This window comes from Neovison vison, chromosome 13, assembly GCF_020171115.1.
Source record: "Neovison vison isolate M4711 chromosome 13, ASM_NN_V1, whole genome shotgun sequence".
Lineage (NCBI taxonomy): Eukaryota > Metazoa > Chordata > Mammalia > Carnivora > Mustelidae > Neogale > Neogale vison.
This window is the reverse complement of record NC_058103.1, coordinates 135,456,219-135,481,761: the sequence shown is the minus strand read 5'-3', so window position 1 is coordinate 135,481,761 and position 25,543 is coordinate 135,456,219. Positions and strand designations below refer to the sequence as shown.

The 25,543-nt window shown below is 39.8% G+C and overlaps 1 protein-coding gene across 2 annotated transcripts in view; it reads right to left on the bottom strand.

Moving 5' to 3' along the window:
* The window catches only part of TTC23 (tetratricopeptide repeat domain 23), a 99,304-nt gene that overhangs the window by 69,024 nt on the left and 4,737 nt on the right, over positions 1-25,543 (bottom strand). For both annotated transcript variants that reach the window (XM_044231021.1, XM_044231022.1), the window contains exons 2-5: positions 11,093-11,292; positions 5,304-5,427; positions 1,621-1,771; positions 1,064-1,189 (exon numbers count right to left, since the gene is read on the bottom strand). In XM_044231021.1, coding sequence (XP_044086956.1) covers positions 1,064-1,189; positions 1,621-1,771; positions 5,304-5,427; positions 11,093-11,272 — 581 coding nt within the window. In that variant the 5' untranslated portion in view covers positions 11,273-11,292. The remainder of the gene's footprint in view (positions 1-1,063; positions 1,190-1,620; positions 1,772-5,303; positions 5,428-11,092; positions 11,293-25,543) is intronic.

Sequence of the window (25,543 nt, the reverse complement as noted above, 5' to 3'; positions counted from 1 at the left end):
TCCGTGTATACAATGGAATATTACACAGCCATCAGAAAGGATGAATACCCACCATTTGCATCAACATGGATGGAACTGCAAAAGATTATGTTAAGTGAAATAAGTCAAGCAGAGAAAGACAATTATCATATGGTTTCACTCCTTTGTGGAACATAAGGAATAGTGTGGAGGACCACAGGGCAAAGGAGGGAAAACTAGATGGGAAGAAATCAGAGATGGAGACAAACCATGAGAGACTCTTGACTCTGGGAACCAGACAGAGGGTTACAGAGGGGAGGGGGGGTGGAGGGATGGGGTGACCGGATAATGGGTATTCAGGAGGGCACGTGGGGCGATGAGCACTGGGTGTTATATGCAACTAATGAATCATTGAACACTACACCAAAAACCAATGAGGTATTATTATATGTTGGCTAACCGAACATAATAAAAAAAAAGATTAAAAAAAAATTTAGCCATTCTAGTGGAGCTGTAGTAGTAGCTCATGACTTTTATTTTCACTTCCCTGATGACCGATGAGGTAGAACATTTAGTATGCTTATTACCTGTGTGGGCACCCTTTTATTGTGAAGTCTCTTCCTCACTTTTCTATGCAGTCACTTGTCTCTGTTTTATTGATATATAGCAATTCTTTACAGATTCTAGATACAAGCTCTCTCCTAGTTATGCATATTACAAATATCTTCATCTCTGTGGTATGAAATACATGGTGATTTAAGCACTGAGGAGGGGGCGCTTGGGTGGCTCAGTTGGTTAAGCGTCTGCCTTCAGCTCAGGTCGTGATCTCAGGGTCCTGGGGGGAGCCCGCTTCTCCCTTTCTTTCTGTGCTCTCTCTCACAGCAATAAATAAATAAAATCTTATAAAAAATAAAGTGTCACTGATGTACATGCCTTGGTTGTGGCTGCTGTGACATGACCACGGTCCTCTTTTGCTTCTGGACAACAGCCACAGGGAAGCCATGGACACAGCATCGTGGAGAAGCTCCTTCTGCCTGAAGAAGATTCTTCTGGCAGAGAACACCTGGTCACTGTGTATTTAAAACAACTGAAACTGGAAACTTACTGTGCAGATGACAATTTGATCCGTGCTTGGATTTCTATCCATTCCTCCTTTATAACCCTTCCACACTGCAGCAGCTCCTTTGCAAGTCGCTCTGCCTTCGACAAATTCTCCGAAGCTTCCTTAAATCTGGGCTGTGTTCAGGAAACTTCACACATGGTTCTAGGTTCTGGGCCCCCAGTTCCTGGACATCCTTGGCTCTTAAACTTCCCATCACCCTTCCTGAACCACCAACCACTTTTTGATTTGGCCTTGAGAATAAAGGGGCGCCTGGGGGGAGCTCAGTGGGTTAAGCATCTGCCTTTGGCTCAGGTCATGATCTCAGGGTCCTGGGATGGAGCCCTGCTTCAGGCTCTCTACTCAGCGGGGAGTCTGCTTCCCACTCTGTGCCCTGCTCCTGCTCTCTCTCTCTCTCTTGCTCTTTCTCTCTATCTCAAAGAAAGAAATAAAATCCTAAAAAAAAAAAAAAGAAGAAGAAGAAGAAGAAAGAAAATTAAAAAATTAAATATAATCACTACAGCAGGCATTTCTAGGTGGAAAGATTAGAAACAAAAGGATACTTTTGAAGGGAGAGTAAGGCCCTCCCCATGGTATGGAACAGCTCAATCGAACACTTGAACACATCTGTGTCGTCGTTATAGGGAGGCTGGATGGAGTTGGTAAGGATTTCTTTGGCTTTTTCTGCATGTTGCCTGGCTTGCAGCGACAGTCCTGCAGACAAAGAAAGAGGTCTCAGTTTCTCTTTCACATCAGTGGGACGGGACTAGAGTTATCTCTGGCTGGGAAATCGAACGAGGTCTCCTTCAAGCATTGGCAAGAGACACACAGAAATGGATCAGGACAGCGTGAAATACTGTCCCGACTCTAAAAACCGAAGGAGTGGTTTCCACCGAGTACATAAGACAACCTTCTCCCCATATGGCCTTTCTAGAAGTAAACAGAGCGAGCAGGAACTGAACAACTTTGAAACCTCACCAATATCAGAGATACAATAGGTTCTAAATAATTATAAGAAAACAAATGGAATGCAAGGACTATAGCATTCTGGGCAGGAAATTAGATATTCATGAATTATTTAATCCTGGCTTTGTGACAGCGGTCTTTAATGAAATACTAAAAATTCTGAATCTTCTGCTTGTCCATCTCTAATCATAACGTCAGAGATGTATTTTAACGTAATACAAATACAGTGACAATCTACAAAAACTTACAAATAGGATTCCAATGCCCGAAGGGGCTAATGTGCTACAATCTCTTATTTGCACAACGTTATGGACTAACATGAAACAAAATGGAACAAAGAGAAAAGTAATTACTACCAAGCACTAATTCCCCAGTGCACGCCAGAGTTCTTTCCTGGGCTTATTAATTTGTGGTTAAAGTGACACTGGGGGTCACGGGTTAGGTTTCAGGGTTTTTCGCCTCGCCACACCCCTCTCCCCCTCCCCCACACCAGCATCCTCTCTTCCGCCCACATCCATAAACCTTTGGTCTTATATTTTTCCATCGTATGAAATTATATCTCAAATCTCTAAAAAAAAAAAGCTGTCAAAAATATGAAATTAATTCTGTTCCTGTGTCTATAAAACAGAAGAGTATATTTTCTGATGGAGAAAATCCAGGGTATGCTCTCCATGTGGGAACGCGTGGAGAATTTTGTCTAATTTTTTTCCGTTTGTTTGTTTTAATGTTTAGTTTAAATTCAATTTAATTAACATATACTGTATTATTAGTTGCAGAGGTAGAATTTAGTGATTCATCAGTTGCATACAACACCCAGCGCTCATTACTTCAGAGAATTTCGTCTAATTTTTTTAAAGCACACATGTAATCAACCTACGCGAAATTTACTAGTGCCAATTACGGATGCGATATGACAAAAATAATGGTGCACCGTATTACCAACTTTGGTACATTCCCTCAAGGAACTCAGTCTACCGAGGCCGTGTGGGTTGAGGTTTAGGAACATTAGCTTCTGATATCCAAGTGCCCAGAATGAGTTCCCTGGACCAGTACTTATTCTGAAGCCTCAGCTTCCACAACTGTAAATAGCGATGATAATATTATGCCCCGTATAGGACTGTGATGAACAATGAATGAGAACATGTGTGGGAGATGGTTAGCATGGCTCCTGGCTTTCAATAAGACCTCCATGAAGAGTAGAGGCTGCTTTCACTCTAAATTGAAAAAGAAAGACTATCATTGCAAAAAGGTAGTGGGCTGTGGAAGAAAAGCATCATTTGAAATCCCAGATGCCAGGCCACCAGCACTGGCATGCAAAATCTGAGGTCTGAGTCTTGGATCATCTACTTACTAACAATGTAAATTGTGGCAAGCTGTTTCAGCTCCCCGGTTCCCTCTGAGTCTAAAATTATAGGAAGGGGTTAGGGTTTGTTTTGTTTTCTTCTTTTTAAATATTTTTATTTATTTATTTATTTGTCAGAGAGAGAGAGAGAGAGAGAGAGAGAGAGGGAGAAAGCACAAGCCGGCAGAGGCAGAGAGAGAAGCAGGCTCCCTATTGAGCAGAGAGCCCGATATGGGACTCGATCCCAGGACCCTGGGATCATGACCTGAGCCGAAGGCAGCGGCTTAACCCACTGAGCCACCCAGGCCTCCCAGGGGTTAGGGTTTGAACTAGATGATCTCCAGGGTCCCCTCTGGCTCCAATGGTCTTTGATTTAATAGGTGGGACCAGTCGATAATCAGATTTAGCCAAATGTACTGGCTGAGCATTGCGGTGTTTTCCATTTCTTGTTATTTTATGTATTCACTGGTCAATCGTGGCAAGTTAAAGTGCCACCGTCATCATTATCACTGCTTTCCGGTTGAAGAAAGGAGTATGGAGATGTACTCTTTACACCTCGTCCTAGGACGCCCCGTAGGAATGGAGAGGACATGCTATCCTGTTGTTTTTGCCCTCCCTCTTCCTGTTTTATTTTGGGGACACCTGGGTCCCTGCACACTCAGTTCATGCGATTTTGACCAAGGCCAGCCTGTCCCCCAGGATCCGAAAGGCAGATCTAGATCTAGCCCATCAGACTATTCCTCGCCCTTGACATACCATCCAAGTCAGCCCAATTAGAACCCCCAAATCCTGAGATTTGGGTGGAAAGATGTTCTTTCTGTCCTGGGAACGCTGATGAGGGAAATTTAAAGCTTCGCAAGCTTTGCCGCTGTCGTGCGGGCAGAGCCTGGCTAAGCCTGAAGTCCACACAGAGAGAAACAGAGCCGAGCGGTGGGATAAGAGAAAGACACAGAATTGATGACACTGTGTGAATTCCCGGATCCGGCTAAGTCTACAGCAAGTTTTGGCCTTGGCTTTTCAAGCTGTATGAGCTGATACATTACCTTTTATTCACTGCCAGCTTGATTTAGTCTCTTGGTTTGTGTATTTTTTGTGGGGGAGGAGAAGGGCCATGTATAGGGCAAGAGATTCTTCATCAAAACAAATGTGGACGGATCTTATTTTAGGTCCCTGCTCCACTGGGCCCCTTCTACAGGGCCTTCCAAGCTAACAAATTCTCTCCCACGAACCCTACTTTTAAGATCATAAAAAAGCGTCCTCCAAAAAAAAAAATAAAACCAGATGAAACCAGGGAGGGAGACAAACCATAAGAGACTCTTAAATCATAGAAAACAAACTGAGGGTTGCCGGGGGAGGAAAAGGGTTGAAGGATGGGGGGTAACTGGGCGATGGACATTAAGGAGGGCAGGTGATGTCATGAGCGCCAGGTGTTAGAGAAGACTGATGAATCACAGGCCTGTGTCTCTGAAACCAGTAATACACCATATGTTAATTAATTGAATTTAAATGTTTAAAAAAGGGTCCTCCAAAGTCATCCAAAGGGCTCAAATCCTCCTTCTCTTTTTATAGATCATAGAAAAAAATCTGGGGCTCCTGGGTGGTTCAGTGGGTTAAAGCCTCTGCCTTTGGCTCAGGTCATGATCTCAGGGTCCTGGGATCGAGCCCCGCATCGGGCTCTCTGCTCGGCAGGGAGCCTGCTTCCCTTCCTCTCTCTCTGCCTGCCTCTCTGCCTCCTTGTGATCTCTGTCTGTCAAATAAATAAAATCTTTAAAAAAAAAAAATCTTACTGACCCTTTCTGAAAGGAGAGGGCTCTTCAATGTGTGGACAGCAGACAATTCAAGAAAGCCTAATGATTCCTTCCAGGCAATTGTGAGTCACTTTTGCATGGGAGAGCGGAAGCCCAAGAAGTGATCCTCCCGGATCTGCGAGGAACTCACCTTTCAGCTGGAGGTAGCCCTGAGCCAGATTGACGTGTGCCTCTGCCAGTTTCCAATGGGAGTCGCCATAGCAAATTCTCGTCAGTGCGACGCACCGCACCAGCTCGCCGACCGCCTGTTTATACTGTGACGGAGAGAAAATGGGCTTTACCAGTCAGACAACGGAAAACACGGAGTCAACCTGCACTTCGATCCCGTGTGTATTTCCCGAGTGCCTCCTGAGTGCTGGACATGGTTGTAAGCACTTGGGGTCCATCAGAGAACAAAACAGGCAAAGATGTCTTTGGGGAGGGGGTGCTGTTCATCGGGTGGGGTAAAAGAGACAATAAATGGGAGAAAGAAGTAGAATTTATGGTATATTTCAATTTCTAAAACATTTAAGCTTGTAGTACATTTTGAAAAATATGATGAATCAAGAAGACATGGAAAAACCAGGGCAGACTTATCACCATTCCCTAGGGTGTCTAGCTCCCCGGCTGTGACAGCAACTGGTGCTCAGGCCCCAGTGGGCAAGCCGGTAGTGGGTTTTCAAATAACGCTCACTGGTTCTCAACTCAAATACCTTTCTTAGCAGCCTAGGACAACAGCATGGCAACGAGGTTGGCAGGACTGAAGAACAGATTTCATTAAAGGAGTGAGAAGTCCGTTTACATTCGCTGTCAGGACAAAGAGAACAGGGAACTGGCCTCTCCAGGTCCGGGTCAGCTTAGAGCAGCAATACACTCCCAGCAAGGCTGGTGGTTTTAAAAGATCACTCCAGAGTTCTCGGACTCTTTCCATCCAGTGGCTGAGGTCTATGTCTCCTTCCCTTTGAATCTGGGCTTTACGATGGGCTGATGGAATATGGAGGAAATGGTGCGGTGCCAGGTATGGGGACCCAGGTCCTAAGGAACTAGAGGCTTCCGCTTTGTTTCTATTTGGAACTTGTTATGGGCTGAATTATGCGCCCCCAACCCCAAATGTTGGCGCGCCAAGTATATAAGAATGTGAGGGTATATGAAAAGAAGGTCTTCAAAGATGTCAGGTGAAATGAGGGTGTTAAGGTAGAGCCCTAATCCAATATGACTGATGTCCCACAAGAGGGGCACAGAGAAAGAAAGAAGTGGGGACAGCGAGAGGACACCCTCTGCAAGCTAAGCCTCCAAATGACATCAACCTTGCCAACACTTAGATTTTGGACTTGCAGCCTCTGGAACTCTGAGGAAATAAACTTCTGTTGGTGAAGGCACCCAGTCTGAGGTACTTGGTTATGGCATAATAACCTAACCACTGTGCCACGAGGAAGCCTACGTGGTCCCAGGGAGAGGCGCAGGTAGAAAGGCAATGCCAATTGCCTGATGCCAATTAGCCAACCAGAGGAGTGAGCCGTCTTGGCAATGGGTTCTCTCTTGGCTGGTAGAGCCCAGCTAATGCCGAGAGTTAAGGGAATGGCTTCCATGGAGAGACGGCAAATGAGTAGTGTATGAAAAAGAAAGAAATGATGAAAACTGTGGGGAGTCTAGACAGATAGTCTACCCGAAAGAGAGAGGACCTGATCTGATAATGAGTCTATCCCAACTGCAGATTGCTAAGAAGGGGGCTACATAGATTGAAAGTTAACCCCCACCCCCTGCCCCCATCATAGCCTTGGTCCCCGTTACTGGCAACTGGGACAGGGGTACAAAAGAGCAGCCTGTCCTCCCCCCACCTTCTTACTTGTTAGAAAGCAAAGTGCAAATGTCCCTTTCGCTTTCTGATCTTTATTCTGCCAGTGCCAGTGGCTTCATCCAACAGGCATGGGGAGGAGGTAGAGAGGAGAGAAGTACAAGTAGACAGGCAATTTCACAACTGGGATGAGCCTTGGAAATAATCTAATCTGATGCCCTTTATTTTAACTTCTTCTTTTTTTTTTTTAAGATTTTATTTATTTATTTGACAGACAGAGATCACAGGTAGGCAGAGAGACAGGCAGAAAGAGAGGAAGGGAGGCAGGCTCCCTGCTGGGCAGAGAGCCTGATGCAGGGTTCAATCCCAGGACCCTGAGATCATGACCTGAGCCGAAGGCAGAGGCTTTAGCCCACTGAGCCACCCAAGCGCCCCACTTTCTTAAATTTCTTAACATTAAAATATGCAGCTCTGATGATCAGTAGGTCTGGCCACATATTTAAAAATGAGTATTTAATACCCAGATGTTGGTGTCTAAGCACTCTTCTTTGCTAAGAGGAAACAGGAGTCCCTGAATCCACAGTTGGAGCAAGGAAAGTGCCAGATGAATGTGAAAAAAATAGGAAAGAATAGGGCATCTGAGTAGCACAGTGGGTTAAAGCCTCTGCCTTCAGCTCAGATCATGATCCCAGGGTCCTAGAATTGAGCCCCACATCGGGCTCTCAGCTCAGCAGGGAGCCTGCTTCCCCTCTCTCTCTGCCTACCTGTGATCTCTGTCTGTCAAATAAATAAATACATAAATAAAATTTTTAAAAAAAGGAAATATTAATGGGGATGTACCAAGGACATGGAGGGAGCCAGCATGAAGGGGCCAATACTGGCAAATACGGGACAATTTAAGTTTGGGAGACGATAATGAATTGCAACATATTCGAAACACAATTTCCTGAGCTCATACATGACATAAATGAGGGAATAACAAAGTGCAAAGGAGGAAAACCTCTTCCTTATAATAACGCCAACATTTATTATTTATTATTATTATTTAATTTATTTATTATTTATTATTTATTATTATTCTGCATTTATGCAGAAAGAATGCTTAAGTCAGGGAATCACCATTTGACAAACATCACAGTAATAACTGATTCAGGCAAGACTCATTAATGGAAGCTAAAACTAGGGAGTGAAGTTTTAATGAGGAATGGGATAGATACAGGGTCTTGATGAATCTTCCACAAGACACGGATTCATGACAAAGGGGAGAATAGTAATTCCACAGAGAAGCCACCTGCCAGACAGCATCTAACCAAGTGATCAAAGTTAGCGTCAGAGTAAGGAGACAAGAGAACACTATGCCTCCCGCTATGATGCACTAAGGCCCCTAGGTCGTGTCTATGGGACTCTGGCCACATATGAATAACCTGCATCTATTCAGGAGGAAACACATGACCAAAGCAATTTGAGAGATATTGTATAAAAGAACTGGAGTGCACTTGTTAGGGACTGAATATTTGTGTCCCCCCCACCCCGGCCAAATTCAGGTTCTACATATGCCCCCAAGGTGGCATTTGGAGATAGGGCCTCTAAGGAAGTAATTAAGGTTAAATGAGGTCATAAATGTGGCGCCATGATCCAACAGGATTAGTGTCCTTATAAAAACAGACACCTTTCTCTTCCCCTTTATCCTCCCCTCCCCCTGCAGAGAGGCCACATGACCAGCAGGCAAGAAGGCAGCCATCTATAACCCAAGGGCAGAGCTCCCACCAGACACCAACCCTGCCGGCACCCTGATCTTGAACCTCTAGTCTCCCAAACTGTGATAAATACATGTCTGTTAAGTCACCCAGTCTAGTCAGAGCAGACGAATGCAGTACTTTTTCCAAAAATATCAAGATCATTAAAGACAAAGACAGGCTAAAGAACCATTTTAGTAGATCAACGAAGGCTAAAAAGACTTGACAACTGTATCCCACATGAATTTATGGAGCAGAGCATGGATCTGTCTGATTTTTTTTTCCTGCCAAAGACATGACTGAGATACTTTGAGAAATATGGATAAGGTTTGTAGATTACATGAAAATATCGTACCAATATGAGTTTCCTAACTTTAATTGTCGGACAGTGGTTACCTGGAGAGTATCCTCTAATGTATTCAGGCGGTAAAAGACAGTAATATCTGTAATTTACTCTCAGACAGTCAGGAAAATAATGATATGCACACAGAGAAATAAAGCAAATGTTAACTGGTGAATCTTGGGGACTTTCCTGTAAATCTGAAAATATTTTTAAAAAGTAGGAAAAAAATAGGTATTTAAAAAAGCCAATTACATCGGGGCACCTGGGTGGCTCAGTGGGTTAAGCCGCTGCCTTCGGCTCAGGTCATGATCTCAGGGTCCTGGGATCGAGTCCCACATCGGGCTCTCTGCTCGGCAGGGAGCCTGCTTCCCTCTCTCTCTCTGCCTGCCTCTCCATCTACTTGTGATTTCTCTCTGTCAAATAAATACATAAAATCTTTAAAAAAAAAAGCCAATTACATCATGATAATACTTTCCTGCAAACACTTTTAAGGCCTCCCAGGACACTCAGCCAGAGACCTGCAAGGTCCTAAGTGAAAACTCTCTCTCTACAGCTGTTTCACATCAGACCGCAGTCCCCTCTTTCGCTGCAAACACATCACACTTGTGCCCACCTCAGAGACTTCACATGTGCTGTTCCCTCTCCCTGGAACTCTTTTCCCTTAACTCCTCCATGCTGGTTCCTTCCCTTCCTAAGGTCTCAGCTCATACCTTCCCTCTTCACAGACAGGCCCCTCCTCCTTCCTTAATGTCACGACTTCTGTCTTGCTCGTGTATTTACAATGCTGACTGCAACTGCTTAATTAAGGCTTCTTTTTTTTTTTTTAAAGATTTTATTTATTTATTTGACAGACAGAAATCACAAGTAGGCAGAGAGACAGGCAGAAAGAGAGGAAGGGAGGCAGGCTGAGCAGAGAGCCCGATGCGGGGCTCAATCCCAGGACCCTGGGATCATGACCTGAGCCGAAGGCAGAGGCTTTAACCCACTGAGCCCCCCAGGCGCCCCTAATTAAGGCTTCTTAATTAAGTCTTAAGAATTAAGGCTTAATTCTCTTGCAGATCTCTTGCAGATCTGGCAGAGAAAGGCTGCCAGCCTACTGTGTACTTTGCACAGAGCCTGGCACATAGTGGATACTGAACAAATATGGGTTGGAAAATGATTAAGTCCATGTTCAAAACCAAATTCATGTCTCCTCTCCATAATCCTGCTCTTCATCCTGTAGTCATCACAATTAGGCAAACACACTGGCAAGCCTTCCACCAAGCAGACTCAGAGCTAAGTCATGAACTGGATATACCCCCTACCCCAATGATTGGTTCTTGCCTCGACAACCCCTTCATCGCCTCCGTGATTCACAAATCCAAATTCCTGTTGTATCTCAGCATCGCAGCTGCCTCTGTTGTAGTTCAGGCTCTTAAAATTCCTTGCTGGGGTTGTTATTTTTAAAGACTTATTTATTTATTTGAGTGGGGAGGGGCAGCAGGAGAGAGAGAGACTTTCCAGCCGACTCCTGGCTGAGCAAGGAGCCAGAAGGGCGGGGCTCCATCCTGGGACCTGGAGCCAAAATCAAGAGCCACACGCTCAACCCCACACAGGACCCGCCACGTAAGTGGTCGTAGAGAAATGCATACTGAATGAGCGAGTGAATGAGCAAAACTCTGAGGACAGAATGGGAATGACGTATGTGGAAAACAAGAAGATCAAGAAAGTAAGAATTGTTAAGCTCTGTGCAAGTTCCCCCTTTGGGTTCTATTGCAGTGCCTAAACCCGGCACTAGGGGGGGCTCAGGAACTATGTACGCGCCGGTGGAAAAAGACTCCAGGAGGTCAAACCTACAACCAGTTGGTCTAGTATACACTCGCTGAAGGTCAGGGTAAACCTGTTTGTTCATTTGTCATTCATGCAGCAATAATGCTGACTGTGCCAAGCCCTGTGCCTGGAGCCTGGAGGGCTACCCCCGCTCGTTACTCCATATACTCTCTTGTACCAAACTCCTGAAGCTAAAAATGTAACCTAAACTCTCATCAGTTACCTGAGTGCATGCATAGAAAAGGAAGGGTCCTTACTTCGTGACAGCTAGAATAGGACTTCGCTTTCTCTTCACAATGGTGGAGTTTCTCTCGAGGAGGTTGGAATAGTGCTGTCTGAGGCAGCTTGTTTTGGATCTTCTTTCCAGGCGTTATGCTGACAGCAGCAACAATTTCGTCTAGGTGATTGGATATGAGGGTTTCCTTTGATTCTTGCATATTTTTATATACATTGTCCTCTAAATAAGAAAATAAGGATGTTAAATGGTAATTTCCATACTTACTTAGACAAATATGCATTTTTCGAAACTGATGCTAAATTTAGGAAAATTCCAACACTCTACCCAAGAGTTCTTTGAAATTAGTAGCACTCCATCCAAAAAGATCCTGATAAGTAGTACTAACTTCTTTGCAAAACTATCAGGCTGATATCCAATTTTAACTAAACCAAACATTCCTTGTTCATTAAAATATACATATTTATACATGTATTTTATATATGTATATACAGGAGAAATCAAGCAAGCCCAAACAACTCTCAAAGAACCCAGATTATATCCCCTGAACCCCAATTGACTTTGAAGCAGTGAAACAATGACTTTAATAAGGAATAGCTAATTAATAATAAGTTATTATTATTTAATAACTTTCACTTCTAGTCAAGATGGGGCAATAGGGACAAGATTCCTTCTCTTGCCTGAAATAGCCAACCAACCAACACAAACACACACACACACACACACACACACAGACAAAGACTTTATGGAACAATGGTTTTCAAGAGATAGGATATCAGATGTGATTACGGAAAAAAGAAACAAAGTGAGACCCATGATTACCCCAGCTTATTGCTTTGAGAAAGTTTCTAGGACATACAAGGAGCAGAAACACAGAAGTAACCACGAGACTCTCTGAGTTGAGAAACTAGAGCTGAGGACCTGGGGAGAATAGGTAGCTAGAGTTCATAGGATAGATTACTGGAAAGGCTAGAGATGCACTGAGAGAGGATCCTGTGATTAGCAGAGGGATCCTTACAACATGGAGAGAAAATACTGATCGGCATGTGTATAAGAAAAATATTTGAGTCTGGGAAAAGAATCCTTCTAGTAATATTGAAAGGAACAGTGTCTGGCATTCACACAGGGCTGGCAATGCCTGTTCCCACCAAACAGACTGGAAAACTCATAATTCATAATGCATTGGGCAAAGCACTCAGAGAGGTTTTGTTTCCGTAGTGTGAAATTACTATCCCTAGACTGAGCACTGCTTAGACTCACCTAACAAAGCATAACAATAAGACCTAGAAGGATCAGCCTGTTTCTAAGTAACTTAACTGCCCCAGAAGACAAAACTCAAGGATGTATAGGACACACAAATAGCTAACACACAACAAGGTAAAATTCACAAAATTTGACATCTAATCAAAGATTACTAGGCATGCAAAGGGACAGGCAAACCTGGGCCATAATGAGAACAATAATGAATCACTCAAAACCCAGAATTGACACAGATGTTAAATTAGTAGAAAAGAGTATTAAAGTAGTTATTATAATTGTATTTCATATGTTTAAACAGTTAAGTGGAGACACAAAATATTTTAAAAGGCTGAAATTCAACTTCTAGATATGAAAATTACATGTGAGATGAAAAATGGACGAGATGGGATTAATGACAGATTAGATATTACAGAAGAAAAGATGACTGAACTTGTAGATTTAGCAATAGAAACGATCTAAAAAATTGTAAGCTATGAAACAACTTCAAATTGCCCAATATATATAAGTTGAGTCTCTATAGGAAAGCAGACTGTAGCAGGGACAGAAAAAATATTTGAAGAAATAACAGCCCCAAATTTTCCAGACTTTTTAGGAAAAGCAAAAATCTGGAAATCGAAGAAGCTCAATGAGCATTACACACAAGAAACAGAGAAAACTACACCAAAACACAGCATAACCAAATTCCTTAAAACCAAGGTAGAGAGAAAAATCTTAAACATAGAAGGAAAACATATTAGTATGAAAAAATAAATATACAGATGACAGCAGATTTTTGGGGGGACAAAAAGCACATGAGAAGGGAGTAAAACAACATACTTACAGTATGGAAAGAAAAAAAGTTGTCAAGCTAAAATCTGCACCAGTGAATAGAGATCTTTCAAAACCAAAACCTGAAAGAATTAATCATCAGCAGATTTACACTCCAATGTTCTCCAAGAATTATTAAAGGAAGTCTTTCAGAAGGAAGGAACATGGTAGCAAATGGAAATCTAGATCTACACAAAGGAATGAAGACAATGGGAATGATACTAACATGGGCAAATATGTAAGACTGTTTTCATATTACTTAAATCTCTTTAAAAGATAATCAACTTTTTTTTAACAAAAAATAATGTACTGTGGGACTTGTAACATATGTATAAGTGAAATGTATAACAGTAGCATAAAGGCTAGGAAACAAGGAATGGGATTGTCAAATTCTTACACTCTATGTGGAGTGGTATAATATTAATTGAAGGTAGACCTAGTCAAAGTTGTATAGTATAAGCCCCAAGTAACCATTAAAATAACCAAATAAAGAATTTTAGGTAATAAGTCAGCAAAGGAGATAAAAGGACTCATAAAAACAATCTAGTAGAAACTAGAAAAAAGTAGGGAAATAGAAAAAAGAACATATGGGACAAATAGAAAATAAATAGCAAGATAACAGGCTTAACTCTAACTATATCAGCAATCACATTAAATGTAAATGGTCTAAACACCTCACTTAGGAGATAGACATCAACAGATTGGATAAAAATATAAAACCCAACTGTATGTTGTCTATAAGAAATTCTTTTCAAATAGAGAAAGACAATTAGATTAAAGGTTAAATGATGGAAAATTATATACTAAAATTAGTCAAAAACAAAGTTGGATTGTCTCTATTAATATCAAAGTAAATTGTACAGCCAAGAATATTATCAGAAAAAAGGTCATTTTATAGTTATAAAAGGTCAATCAGTCATGAAGACATAATCATTCTAAGCATTTATAAACTTAATAACAGTTTTGAAATAGGACACCCCAAACTGATGGAATTGCAAGGAGAAATAGACAAGTCCTCAATTACAGTCTGAGATTTAAATACCTTGCTTTTAATAATTGGCACACCAAATATGCAGAAAGTCAGTTAAGGAGACATAAGACATGAACTACATCATCAACCAACTTGATTTGACATTTACTAGAACACTCTACTCAAGGAGAGTAGAATAACACTCTTTTCAAGTGCACATAGACATTAACTAAGACTTCTGGGTCATAAAAAAAGTTTCAGTAAATTTATGAGGATTTAAGACACACAAAATATATTGTATGACTACAATGGGATTAAATTTTAAGTCAATAACAGAAAGATACCTGGCAAATGCTCAAATATTTGGAAACTAAACAACATGCTTCTTAAAAAAAAAAAATCCAACAATGGTTTAAAGAAGAAATCAGAATGGGGCGCCTGGGTGGCTCAGTGGGTTAAAGCCTCTGCCTTCGGCTCAGGTCATGATCTCGGGGTCCTGGGATCGAGCCCCGCATCGGGCTCTCTGCTCCGCCGAGAGCCTGCTTCCTCCTCTCTCTCCCTGCCTGCCTCTCTTGCCTACTTGTGACCTCTGTCAAATAAATAAATAAAATCTTTAAAAAAAAAATAAAGAAGAAATCAGAAAAGAAATTTGAAAGTAGTTTTAACTGAATGAATATAAACACAACACATAAGAATTTGGTAATGCCACTAAAGCAATCCTTATGGAGGATTTTTTACATTAAAGGCATATATAAGAAAAGTAGAAAGTTCTCAAGTCATGACCTTAGCTTTTACCTTCGGCAACTAGAAAAAAAGAGCAAAGTAAGTTCAAGGTAAACAGAAGAAAAGCACAAAGTAAATAATAAAGCTTGCCTCACAAACCCATGAAATAAACATAGAAAAAACAAGAGAGAAAAAGCAATGAAATCAAAATTTGGTTCTTTGAGACCAATCACATTGATTAAATGTCTACCTGGACTAATCAGAAAAGAAGGAGCGAAGACACAAATCACCAATATCAGGAATGAGAGCGATGGCACCACTATAGAGCCTATAAATATTGTATGTTTAATACAGGAATGTTATGAAAACTTTATGCCAATACATTTGACAACTTAGATGAATGGACAAATTCTTTTAAAGACACAAAATACTGAAGCTCACTCAAGAAGAAACAGATACCTGAATAGCACTATATTTATTAAAGAAACTGAATTTGTATTTTTAAAACCTTCCCTCCAAAAAAAGAAAAAGAAAAAAGAAAAACAACTCCAGGCCTAAAGGGCTTCACTGTGAATTCTACCAGATATTTAAGGAAGACATAATACCAATTTCATACAATCCAGAAAACTGAAAAAGAGAATATTTCCTAACTCATTCTATGAGACCCTAATTCCAAAACAAGAAGAAATAAGAAAAGAAATTTGCAGATCAATATTCCTCAGGAATGTAGATGAAAAAATTAAAAGAAAAATTTAGCAAATTAAACCTAGTAATATCTGAAAGAGAAAATCATCATGACCAAGTAGAGTATATCTCAGGAATGCAAAATTGGTTTAACGCTCACAAAGCATTCATGATATCAGTAACCTACAAAAGAAAAACTGCATGATCATTTTGATGAACACCCCCAAAGAATTTGACAAACATCTATTATCCGTTTCTAATAAAAAAAAATCTTAGCTAAGTAGGAATAAAATTGTACTGTCTCAACGCGATAAAGGCCATCTATCTAAAAAAAACCTACAGTTTTTGGTGAAGACAGAATGCTCTCTCCCTAAGATCAGAAACAAAACAAGGAGGCTCACTCTCAATATTTTGATTTAACATGGTACTAAGGGTGCCTTCTAGTGCAATCAATCAAGAAAAACAAATAAAAGGGAACCAAATTGGAAAGAAGAGGTAAAACTGCCTTTACCCAGGATAGTATATCTCTCTGATTATCTATGTAGAAAATCTGATGGAATATGCAGGAAAAAGTCTCCTAGAATAAATACATTTAACAAGGTTGTAGGATACAAAAACACTATATCAAAATTGCATTTACATATTTTAGCAGTGGATAATCAAATAAAATAAGATGCTGTGAACAATAACGTCGAAAATATGAAGAGTGTTGTGAATTGTGTAAGACTGATGAATCACACACCTGTACCCCTGCAACAAATAATACGTTATATGTTAATTTAAAAAATGAAATAGAAATAAATCTTCCAAAAAAGTGAATGGGACTTGTATAATTAAAACTACAAAATATAGCTGAGAGATATTAAAGGAGACTTAAACATATACCGTGTAACATGGGTTGGAAAACCCAATATTGTTAAGATGTCAATTGTCCCCAAATTATTGATTGATAGACTTAAAGCCATTCAGATCTAAGTCCCTGAATGGTTTGTTCTTGTTTTGTTTTGTTTTGTTTTTTTAAGATTTTTATTTATTTATTTATTTAGTCAGAGACAGAGAGGTAGAGAGAGCACACGCTGGCAAAGTGGCAGGCAGAGGCAGAGAGAGAAGCAGGCTCCCCACTGAGCAAGGAGCCTGAAGTGGAACTCAATCCCAGGACCCTGGGATCATGACCCAAGCCAAAGGCAGCGGCTCAACCAACTGAGCCACCCAGGCATCTCACAGGGGGTTTTGCTTTCTAGAAACTGGCAAACTTTTTCTAAAGTTCATATGAAAATAGAAAGAACTTGAGGCACCCAAAATGACTTTGTAAAGGAAGAATACAGTTAGAGGATGAACACGACTTTTCATCAAGATCCATCATAAGATGAGGCTACCAAGAAAGACAGTTTGGTATTGCTGTCAAGATAGACAAACAGATCAATGGAACAGAATGGAGAGTTGAGAAATGACCTCAGCATATATAAACAAGCGATCACTGACAAAATTGCTTAGGCAATTCAGGGAAGAACAGTCTGTTCAACAGATGGTGTTAGAACAACTAAATATTGGAAAGAACCCAGATGTCCATGGACAGATGAATAGATAAATGTCGTATCTATATACAATGGAATATTACCCAGCCATTAAAAACTTGAAATCTTGCCATTTGCAACAACGTGGATAGAACCAGGGGGTATTATGCTAAGTGAAATAAGTCAACGTGAGAAAGACAATTATCATATGATCTCACTCATATGTGGAATATAAGAAACAAAACAGAGGATCATAGGAGAAGGGAGGGAAAAATAAAAGAAGACGAAACCAGAGAGGGAGACAAACCATAAGAGACTCTTAATGATAGGAAACAAACTGAGGGTAGCTGGAGCGGAGGAAGGTGGGGATAACTGGGTGATGGGCATGAAGGAGGGCACTTGATGGAATGAGCACTGGGTTATATGCAACTGATGAATCACTAAACTCTACCTCTGAAATTACAAAAAAAAAAAAAAAAAGAACAACTGGATATTTACGTATAAAAATAAAACAAACAAAAATCTTTGATCCTTACCTCACACGATACACAAGAATGAACTCAAAATGGAACATAGATCTCTATATGATAATCTCTGTGACCCTGGATTAAGTCAAGATTTCCTAAATATGATACAAAAGAATCATAAAAAAGAACAAAGTGACAAATAGGACTTCATCAAAATTGAAAACTTTGTTTTTCAAAAGAAACTGTTAAGAGAATGAAAAGAAAAGCCACAGTCTCCAAGAAAGTATTTGCAAACTATGTAGCTAATAAAGGACTTGTACCTTGAATCTGTAAAGGACTCTCAAAACTTAAATATGAGAAAACAAACAGCTCACTACAAACACAGGCAAAATATTTTAACACATCATCAAAGAAAATATATCAATGACAAACAGGCACATGAAAAGATGCTCAACATCATCAGTCATTAGGGAAATACAAGGGAAAGCCACAATGAGATATTACTTGCACCAATCAGAATGGCTAAGATTGGAAAGACTGATGATACTTAAGCAGGTGGAACGTTAACTCGCACACACTATTGGTGGGAATGCAAAATGCTACAATCACTTTGGAAAAAAACACCTGGCAGTCCCTTTTTTGTAAAGATTTTATTTTTTTTAAAGTAATCTCTACACCCAATGTGGGTTCTCAACTTACAACCCCAAGATCAAGAGTCGCATGTCCTAGTGACTGAGTCAGGCGCCCCAACGTGGCAGTTTCTTAATAAGCTAAACATTCCCCTCGCCCATGATTCATTTAACTCCTAGATGCTAACATGAGAAATGAAATCATATGTTCATGGAAGAACTTATGCACAAATATTCATAGGAGTTTTATTTTTTATAGCCAAACACCAGAAACAACTCAAATGTCCATCCATTGGTAAATGGATAAGCAAACTGTGGTATAGTTATATATTGCAATAATACTCAGCAATAAAAAGAAACAGATATGTTATAACATGAATTGGTTCAGTTACAAGAAGCCAGAAGGAAGAGAGTGCATACTATGTGGCTCCCTTCATATGAAATTCCAGAAAATGAAAACCAACGCATAATGACCAAAAGCAGATCAGTGGTTGTCTTGGACTGGGCTGGTGGTGAGGGGGATTGAGGAGAAGATACAGGGAGGAGGAGGATGTAGAGATCTCGAAGAATCATTTGAAAATGAAGAAACATTTTGGGGCAATAGTGATATTATTATCTTGATTGTGGTGGTAGTTTCATGGCTTTATACATAAGCAAAGATTTATCAGATTGTACACTCTTGTATATAAATTAATAAAGCTGTTTCCAAATACGTGTGCGTGTGTGTGTATCTATAGATAGAGATATAGGTATATATAGATCTATATAGATATAGATCTATCTGTATAGATCGATATGGACCTATATCGATCTATCTATCTAATCAGGCTTTCAGAGATCCTTCCCCATTTGTCTCTCTCCCCATGTAGATCCTTCAAACTCCAGTTCTATTATTTACTACCGATAAGGTATCTCAAATTTCACCCTACTGTCATTCATTCATTAAATATTTATTGAATTCCTACTATGAGCAGTGCACTACGTGGAAAACAGTAACTCCAAGAAATGTAAAATCTAGCAGGAAAAAAAAGATACCATATTACTGATACTGGGTGGTAAGAAAGGTTGGAAGAGTGAAAAGTGGTAAGACTTCAGAAATAAGAACCATTACTGTTATGGGAAATCAGGTTGCTTGGTTGAAAAGCTTTTGAGAACAAGGACAGAGAGGAGAAAGCACCCCAAGTAGAGTGAATAATTAGCAAAGGCAGAAGAGCAAGGTGAAATGGGGCTCTAGCTAGCTGTGGGTGGTTGGTTTGTATCTGGGGTTGGGGACATGGATACAGAACAGCATGTTCCAAACCAACCCCTCTAGTACACAAGACCCACAAGACATTAATGCACCATCTACAAGAGAGGGTTATTGACAAAGATGATCAACTAAGTTGGTAAACACAAACACTGGTTCCACAAAAGGAGGATTCTACCATAAACATGGACAAGTTTTATTACCTCAAGTCTTCTCAAAGGCTTTAATGTCATATAATTCCTTGTGAATATACCTCAGAGGGATTATAGTATGCAACATTTCCCCTAACTTTTTGGACCACAAAATCCTCTTTTCTGAAATACTCATTAAATCTTATGCAACTGGTACTTTTTTTTTTTTAAGATTTTATTTATTTATTTGACAGAGAGAGAGAGAGAGATCACAAGTAGGCAGAGAGGCAGGCAGAGAGACAAAGGGTAGTAGACTCCCTGCTGAGCAGAGAGCCCAAAGTGGGGCTCGATCCCAGGACCCTGAGATCATGACCCGAGTCAAAGGCAGAGGCTTTAACCCACTGAGCCACCCAGGCGCCCCGCAACTGGTGCTTTTTGAGCCCAGTTTGGGAAGCAAGGAGATAGAGGAGACCTGGAAGGCTGGAGCCAGGTTTAGAACACATCGATTTTAGGCTAAGAGTTTGATTGACTTTATTTGGCAGATAGTGATGAGCCCCTGAAGGTTTTTTCAAGAAAGAGAAATGAAAATGCTGAGACTGATCTGTTAATTGATAGCTGAATGTAATGGGAACCACAGGAAGCAAAGTGGCCACTGATTTTCAAACTTTAGATAGTCTCCTACCATCTTGATAACTGTTAGCGTATCTGTATTCTGCCTACAATATTAACTTTTTCCTTAAGCCTTTAACTTTTTAAAAACCTAAATATTACTTCGGCTTTACCCTAATAAATAATCAGTGATATTATGGGTTTGATGTTGTATTTTCTCCAATACACATTAAAATAAAAACATAAGATCGCGTCTCGGCCTTTTGGCTAAGATCAAGTATAAAATAAAAACATAAGTATTAATATTTTAAAAGTTGGTCTGTGTTCCACCTGATATCACTTTACACATCATCAATTGTAAACACTGCATAATCTTGGGAAATTCTAAATTTGAGCAATGTCTGACAACCATTTTTAACCATGACCTACCATCTAAAAAGATTTCATCAGGTTTTACTTTCTATAGTTTATATTCTGACAAAGTAGGCATTTTCTCTAAAAGTAAAATTAGAATATTCTATATCCTTCTTAAAACTTCTCCTTAGAAATTCTGGTACCCTCTTCAGTAAGTGGGTATGGTTCTGTAGCCAACTCCTACCACCAGTCAAACGAATCACTGAATATTGCACAGAATGAATTCAGGGGCACAGTGGAAGTAAGAAGGGAAGTGAAAGGAAGGATAAGAAGAATTACTGAAAGAAATAATTATGACAGCTTGAGAACTGCTTCGATGTAAAAATTAAAGAAGGGAGGTAGTTAAGACTGACTCTGACATTTTCATCCAGGAACTCTAGATAGGCTTTGGCACACTGTGGCATGGGCCAAGTGCTGTCCACTGTTTGTTTTTATAAATAAAGCTTTATTGGAACACAACACAATAATTTATATATTATCTACGGCCACTTTTGTACTACAACAGGTGAGGTGAGTATCTGTGACAGAAACCTGATCGTTCTCAAAGCCTAAAGAGAGACATACTGTCTCGCCCTTCACAGAAAAAGTTTACTGATCCCTAGAACACAGTGATGCCATGGACAGAAGTAGTCAGTAAAGGGAAATGGTCATTTTGATAAGATAATCAATTTGCTTTCAGCCAGATTGAATTTGAGGCTGTGGGAGAAAATTTATATAAGAATCTCCAACTTAGAAGTTAGAAATATGCTGGGTCACCTGGTTGGCTCAGTCAGTAGAGTATGTGACACTTGATCTCAGAGTCATGAGTTCAAGTCCCATGTTGGGTGTGGAGCCTACTTAAAAAATTTAAAAAACAAAAGAGAAGTTAAAAATATACCACTAGTTCTGAGTGACATCTTTTTAAAGGTCATATTTTTTCCTTTCCTTTTTAAAAAGATTAGTGACTTATTCCATGTCTACATACAAATAGGATTTGAAATGGCTAGAGGTGAATGTTGAAGAGGTTAGACTGGACATAGTTATCAAGGTAAAGTGTGGCCACTCCTTAAGAATCCAAAAGAGAGCTTTACAGTTTCACCAAGAAGGAAGAAAGTGGGAGCTTTTCTCTCCTTCATGAAATAACAGAGACTGAAAACATGAGAGAGGAAAGAAACTAGCTGAAGGCCAGTGTGTGAGAAAGCAAAACTCAATCCATCAGTCCCAGCAAAACTCATTCCTGGATAGCCCTTCAAAAACATGAAAGACTTAAAACAAACAAACAAACAAACAAACAAACAAACATGAAAGACTAAGCCATAGGTTCAACGTCTAAGCTTTGCTGAAACCCCGCTGTACAGAGACTCCGTGCTATCTTGGATGCCAAGATAATGGCTGGCTTTTTTTTCTAACAAGCTCTTGACTTAAGCCTTCTCATCTCTTCATCCCACTTTTGATGATTTGATCATTTCAGTAAGTGTTGTGGTCTACAAAAAGAGCAGGAGATTGGGAGGGGGAATCCGAGATTCAAGTCTGTGTGCTGGTCCAGCTATTCATGTGATTTGGGCAATACCAAAATACCATCACAACTGATGATTATGTAACACTTTATGCTTTCCCATATTTTATCTTCTGTGGCCCTTACCACAGCCATGGGAGATACGGAGGAAGTTATAATTATCCCTATTTTATAACTGAGGACAATGAAGCTGACAGAAACCAAGTGACTTGTCCAATGTCACACAGGCAGAATCAGGACCCGGGTCTTCTCATAATTTGGTGGTTTCCCACCACATTGTCCCGACTTTCACTGACCCATCTTTAGCACTGGGAAGCAAATACTCTTACTTTGGAAACCTAAGCCTGCATTTTAAAAACTAATCATATGCTTTTATAACCAGGAAAAGTAACACCTTTGACAGATTTAACCACACTTGATCTTCTACTTAGGGGAGGCAGAGAGGAAATTTTAGAAGCTACGTAAGTAATACGTTCTGTAATATTTGCTATTCTGGGCCTTGAACCTAGTGCTAAACTTTGAAATTGAGCTGATTTTTCTTTCTTTTTTGGCTTAACTCTAAAAAGTGGTTTTTCTCACGTTGCCTCTAATATTAAATCCTTAAAGCAACAGTTATAATTCAAGTATTCACAGGCTGGATCTACTTTGCACATACTTTTTTTGTCTTTAATTTTCAGCCAGAGAGTGAAAGTGAAAAAAAAAATTAAGCCATTATTTTAAAATTGGAAGTTTTCACATATGTGTAAAGATCTAGCTTTTGGGATTTCTGGCTTCCTAGGAAAACTCACAACACCTTCCACACTGGGCCTATGTCATCTCAGGCAACATCAGCGAGGGGGGAATGGCAGAAGCCTTGGCAGCAAGGTATCACCTACTATCACTCCCTATAGCTCCGGAACAGGGAGGCAACAAAGTAGCTGCTACCTGTCCTTGCTCCTGTGTTGCCTTTTTCTTATTTTAACGGTCCACACCTGGGATCGAGTCCCATATCGGGCTCTCTGCTCAGCAGGGAGCCTGCTTCCCTCTCTCTCTCTCTGCCTGCCTCTCCATCTACTTGTGATTTCTCTCTGTCAAATAAATAAATAAAATCTTAAAAAAAAAAAAAAAGATCAAAGTGAAAGGCTGACATAAAGGGATGTCAGGGTTTTCCCAGCCCATGCCCCTTGGCACTCATTTCCTAAATTTAATCTAACCTAAATTACCATCACTTTTATAGGATTATCAGATATACCAGTCTTTTATAACCAATAAGAATAGAACAACACTGCTATTACACAAAGATTCGCCATCAACTGTAACATGCATTCCAATTTCAGAGATGTTTAAACACCAAAAGGTGCATCTCTGAGCTGATTAAACGAATCACGTTCCCCTGCCTGGCTTCTGGAAATGTTTGAACCCATGACCTTGCTTTTAAATATGTGTCGCTTTCAATGTGTGTTGGATCTTATAATAACATCTGTTAGCACAGACATAGTCTTCCTTTCACTTACTTGGAGCTACATGCTTATCATCAGCTACTTTTCTTTTCTTTGTAATAGCCATAGCTGGGGGTTAAATTTTCAATAGAAATCAGCCCAGGCCCCACACAGTACCCTCTCCCTGCCAGCCTTGGGGAAAGGTTCCCAGGCCTCTCTCTCAGTGCCCACAACTGTCAGTCAGACATATCCAATCAATTGATGAATTCTGCCAGACCTGTCCAGTGGAGTGCTGAAGCACATGATCAGTCTCAGATCAAAATAGGAGGAACAAGTCTGAAGTGGGGTCTCAGTCTTCCGTTTCCAAGAGGTGATGTTCAAAAATTTAATAACTGGTATAGGAGGAGGACCAACCAGTCTATCTAGATGGCAACTATGCTGGAACTAGGATCAGAAGCTCCCCTGCTGTTACAGATGTTAACCATTAGGTGCTGACTTGTTGGGGGATGTAGGGAAGCTTGAGGGAGGGGCAGGACCCCCAGGGCAGTGGCTCCTGGGAAATAACAACCATTATGACTGTATGAGAGTGTACTTGTTAAAAAGCAACTTTGCCCATATGTAAGCTGAGGCATCAAAAAGCCATGAGAAGGAAAAACATCCTAGAAGGATACAAAATACCAAAACCGAATTAAAAGGAAATAAAATATCTGAAAAGAACTATAACAAGTAAATAGTTTAATATAAAATATTTACATAAAGCTAAGCCCAGGCCAAGATGGCTTCAGTGGTAAATCCAACTAAACCTTTAAAGAAGAAATATGAATCTTTTACAAATTCTATCCAAAAATAGAGGAGGGAATTCCTTTCAACTCATTCTGGGAGGCCAGTATTATCTTGATAGCAAAGCTGGACAAAGACGTAATAAAACAATAAACCAATATCCTTAAGATTATAAACACAAAAAGTCCTCTACAAAATATTAGAAAACCAAATCTAGCAACATAACAAAGGGATTATACATTATGACCAAGGGGGATTTATCCCATGAATGTAAAGTCAGTTTAACATCTGAAATCATTAATGCAATACACTGTATTACTAGAAGAGAGGGCAAAATTCCATAATCATTTTAATAAATGCAGAAAAAACATTTGGCAAAATCCAAAACCTACTTATGAAAAAACTTCCTTAACCTGATAAAGGGCTAATAAAAACTTCTTAAAAACCTCATGCTAACATCACACTTAATGGTGAATATTTGAGTGCTTCTCTTTTAAGACTGGAAACAAGGCAAGGATGTTTGCCATCTCTACTTGTATTTAAGACTGTAATGGATATTCTGATCACTGCACTAAAGCAAGATAAAGAAATAAAAGGCATGCAGATTAGAAAGGAAGAAATAAAATATTATTACTGGGTGGCATGATCCTATATGTAGAAAATTTTAAGGGAGACACCATACATACACACACACACACACCCCAAAACAAAATGAAAACAACAGCAAAATCCTACTAAAACTGTTAAACAATTTCATTAAGGTTGCAGGATACAAAATAAACAAAAACTGAATATCTATCAATCTGAAAATGAAATGAAAATATTTCCATTCACAGTTGCATCAGAAAGAATAAAATACTTAGGAATATATTTCACAAAAGAAGTACAAAACTTTTACACTGAAAATTATATAACATTGTTGAAAGAAATCAAAGGAGACCTGAATAAATGAGACACATTATCTTCATGGATTAGAAGCCTTAATATTATTAAGATTGCAATACCCCCTAAGTTGATCTATAGATTTTATATAACCCCTATCAAAATCCCAGCTGCCTTTTTTTTTTCAGAATTTCACTTTAAATTTATATGGAAATCTAAAGGACCTAGAATAGTTAAAACAATCTTGAAAAAGAACAAAGCTGGAGGACTCACACGTCCCAGTTTCAAAACTTACTACAAAGCAACAGTAATCAAAACAGTGTGGTCTGGCATAAGGACGGACATACAGCTTAATGGAATAGGTTTGAGAGTCCAGAAAAAAAAGCCTTTACATTTATGGTCTTTTTTTTTACATTATGGTCTTTTTTTTTTTGAGTACCAGGT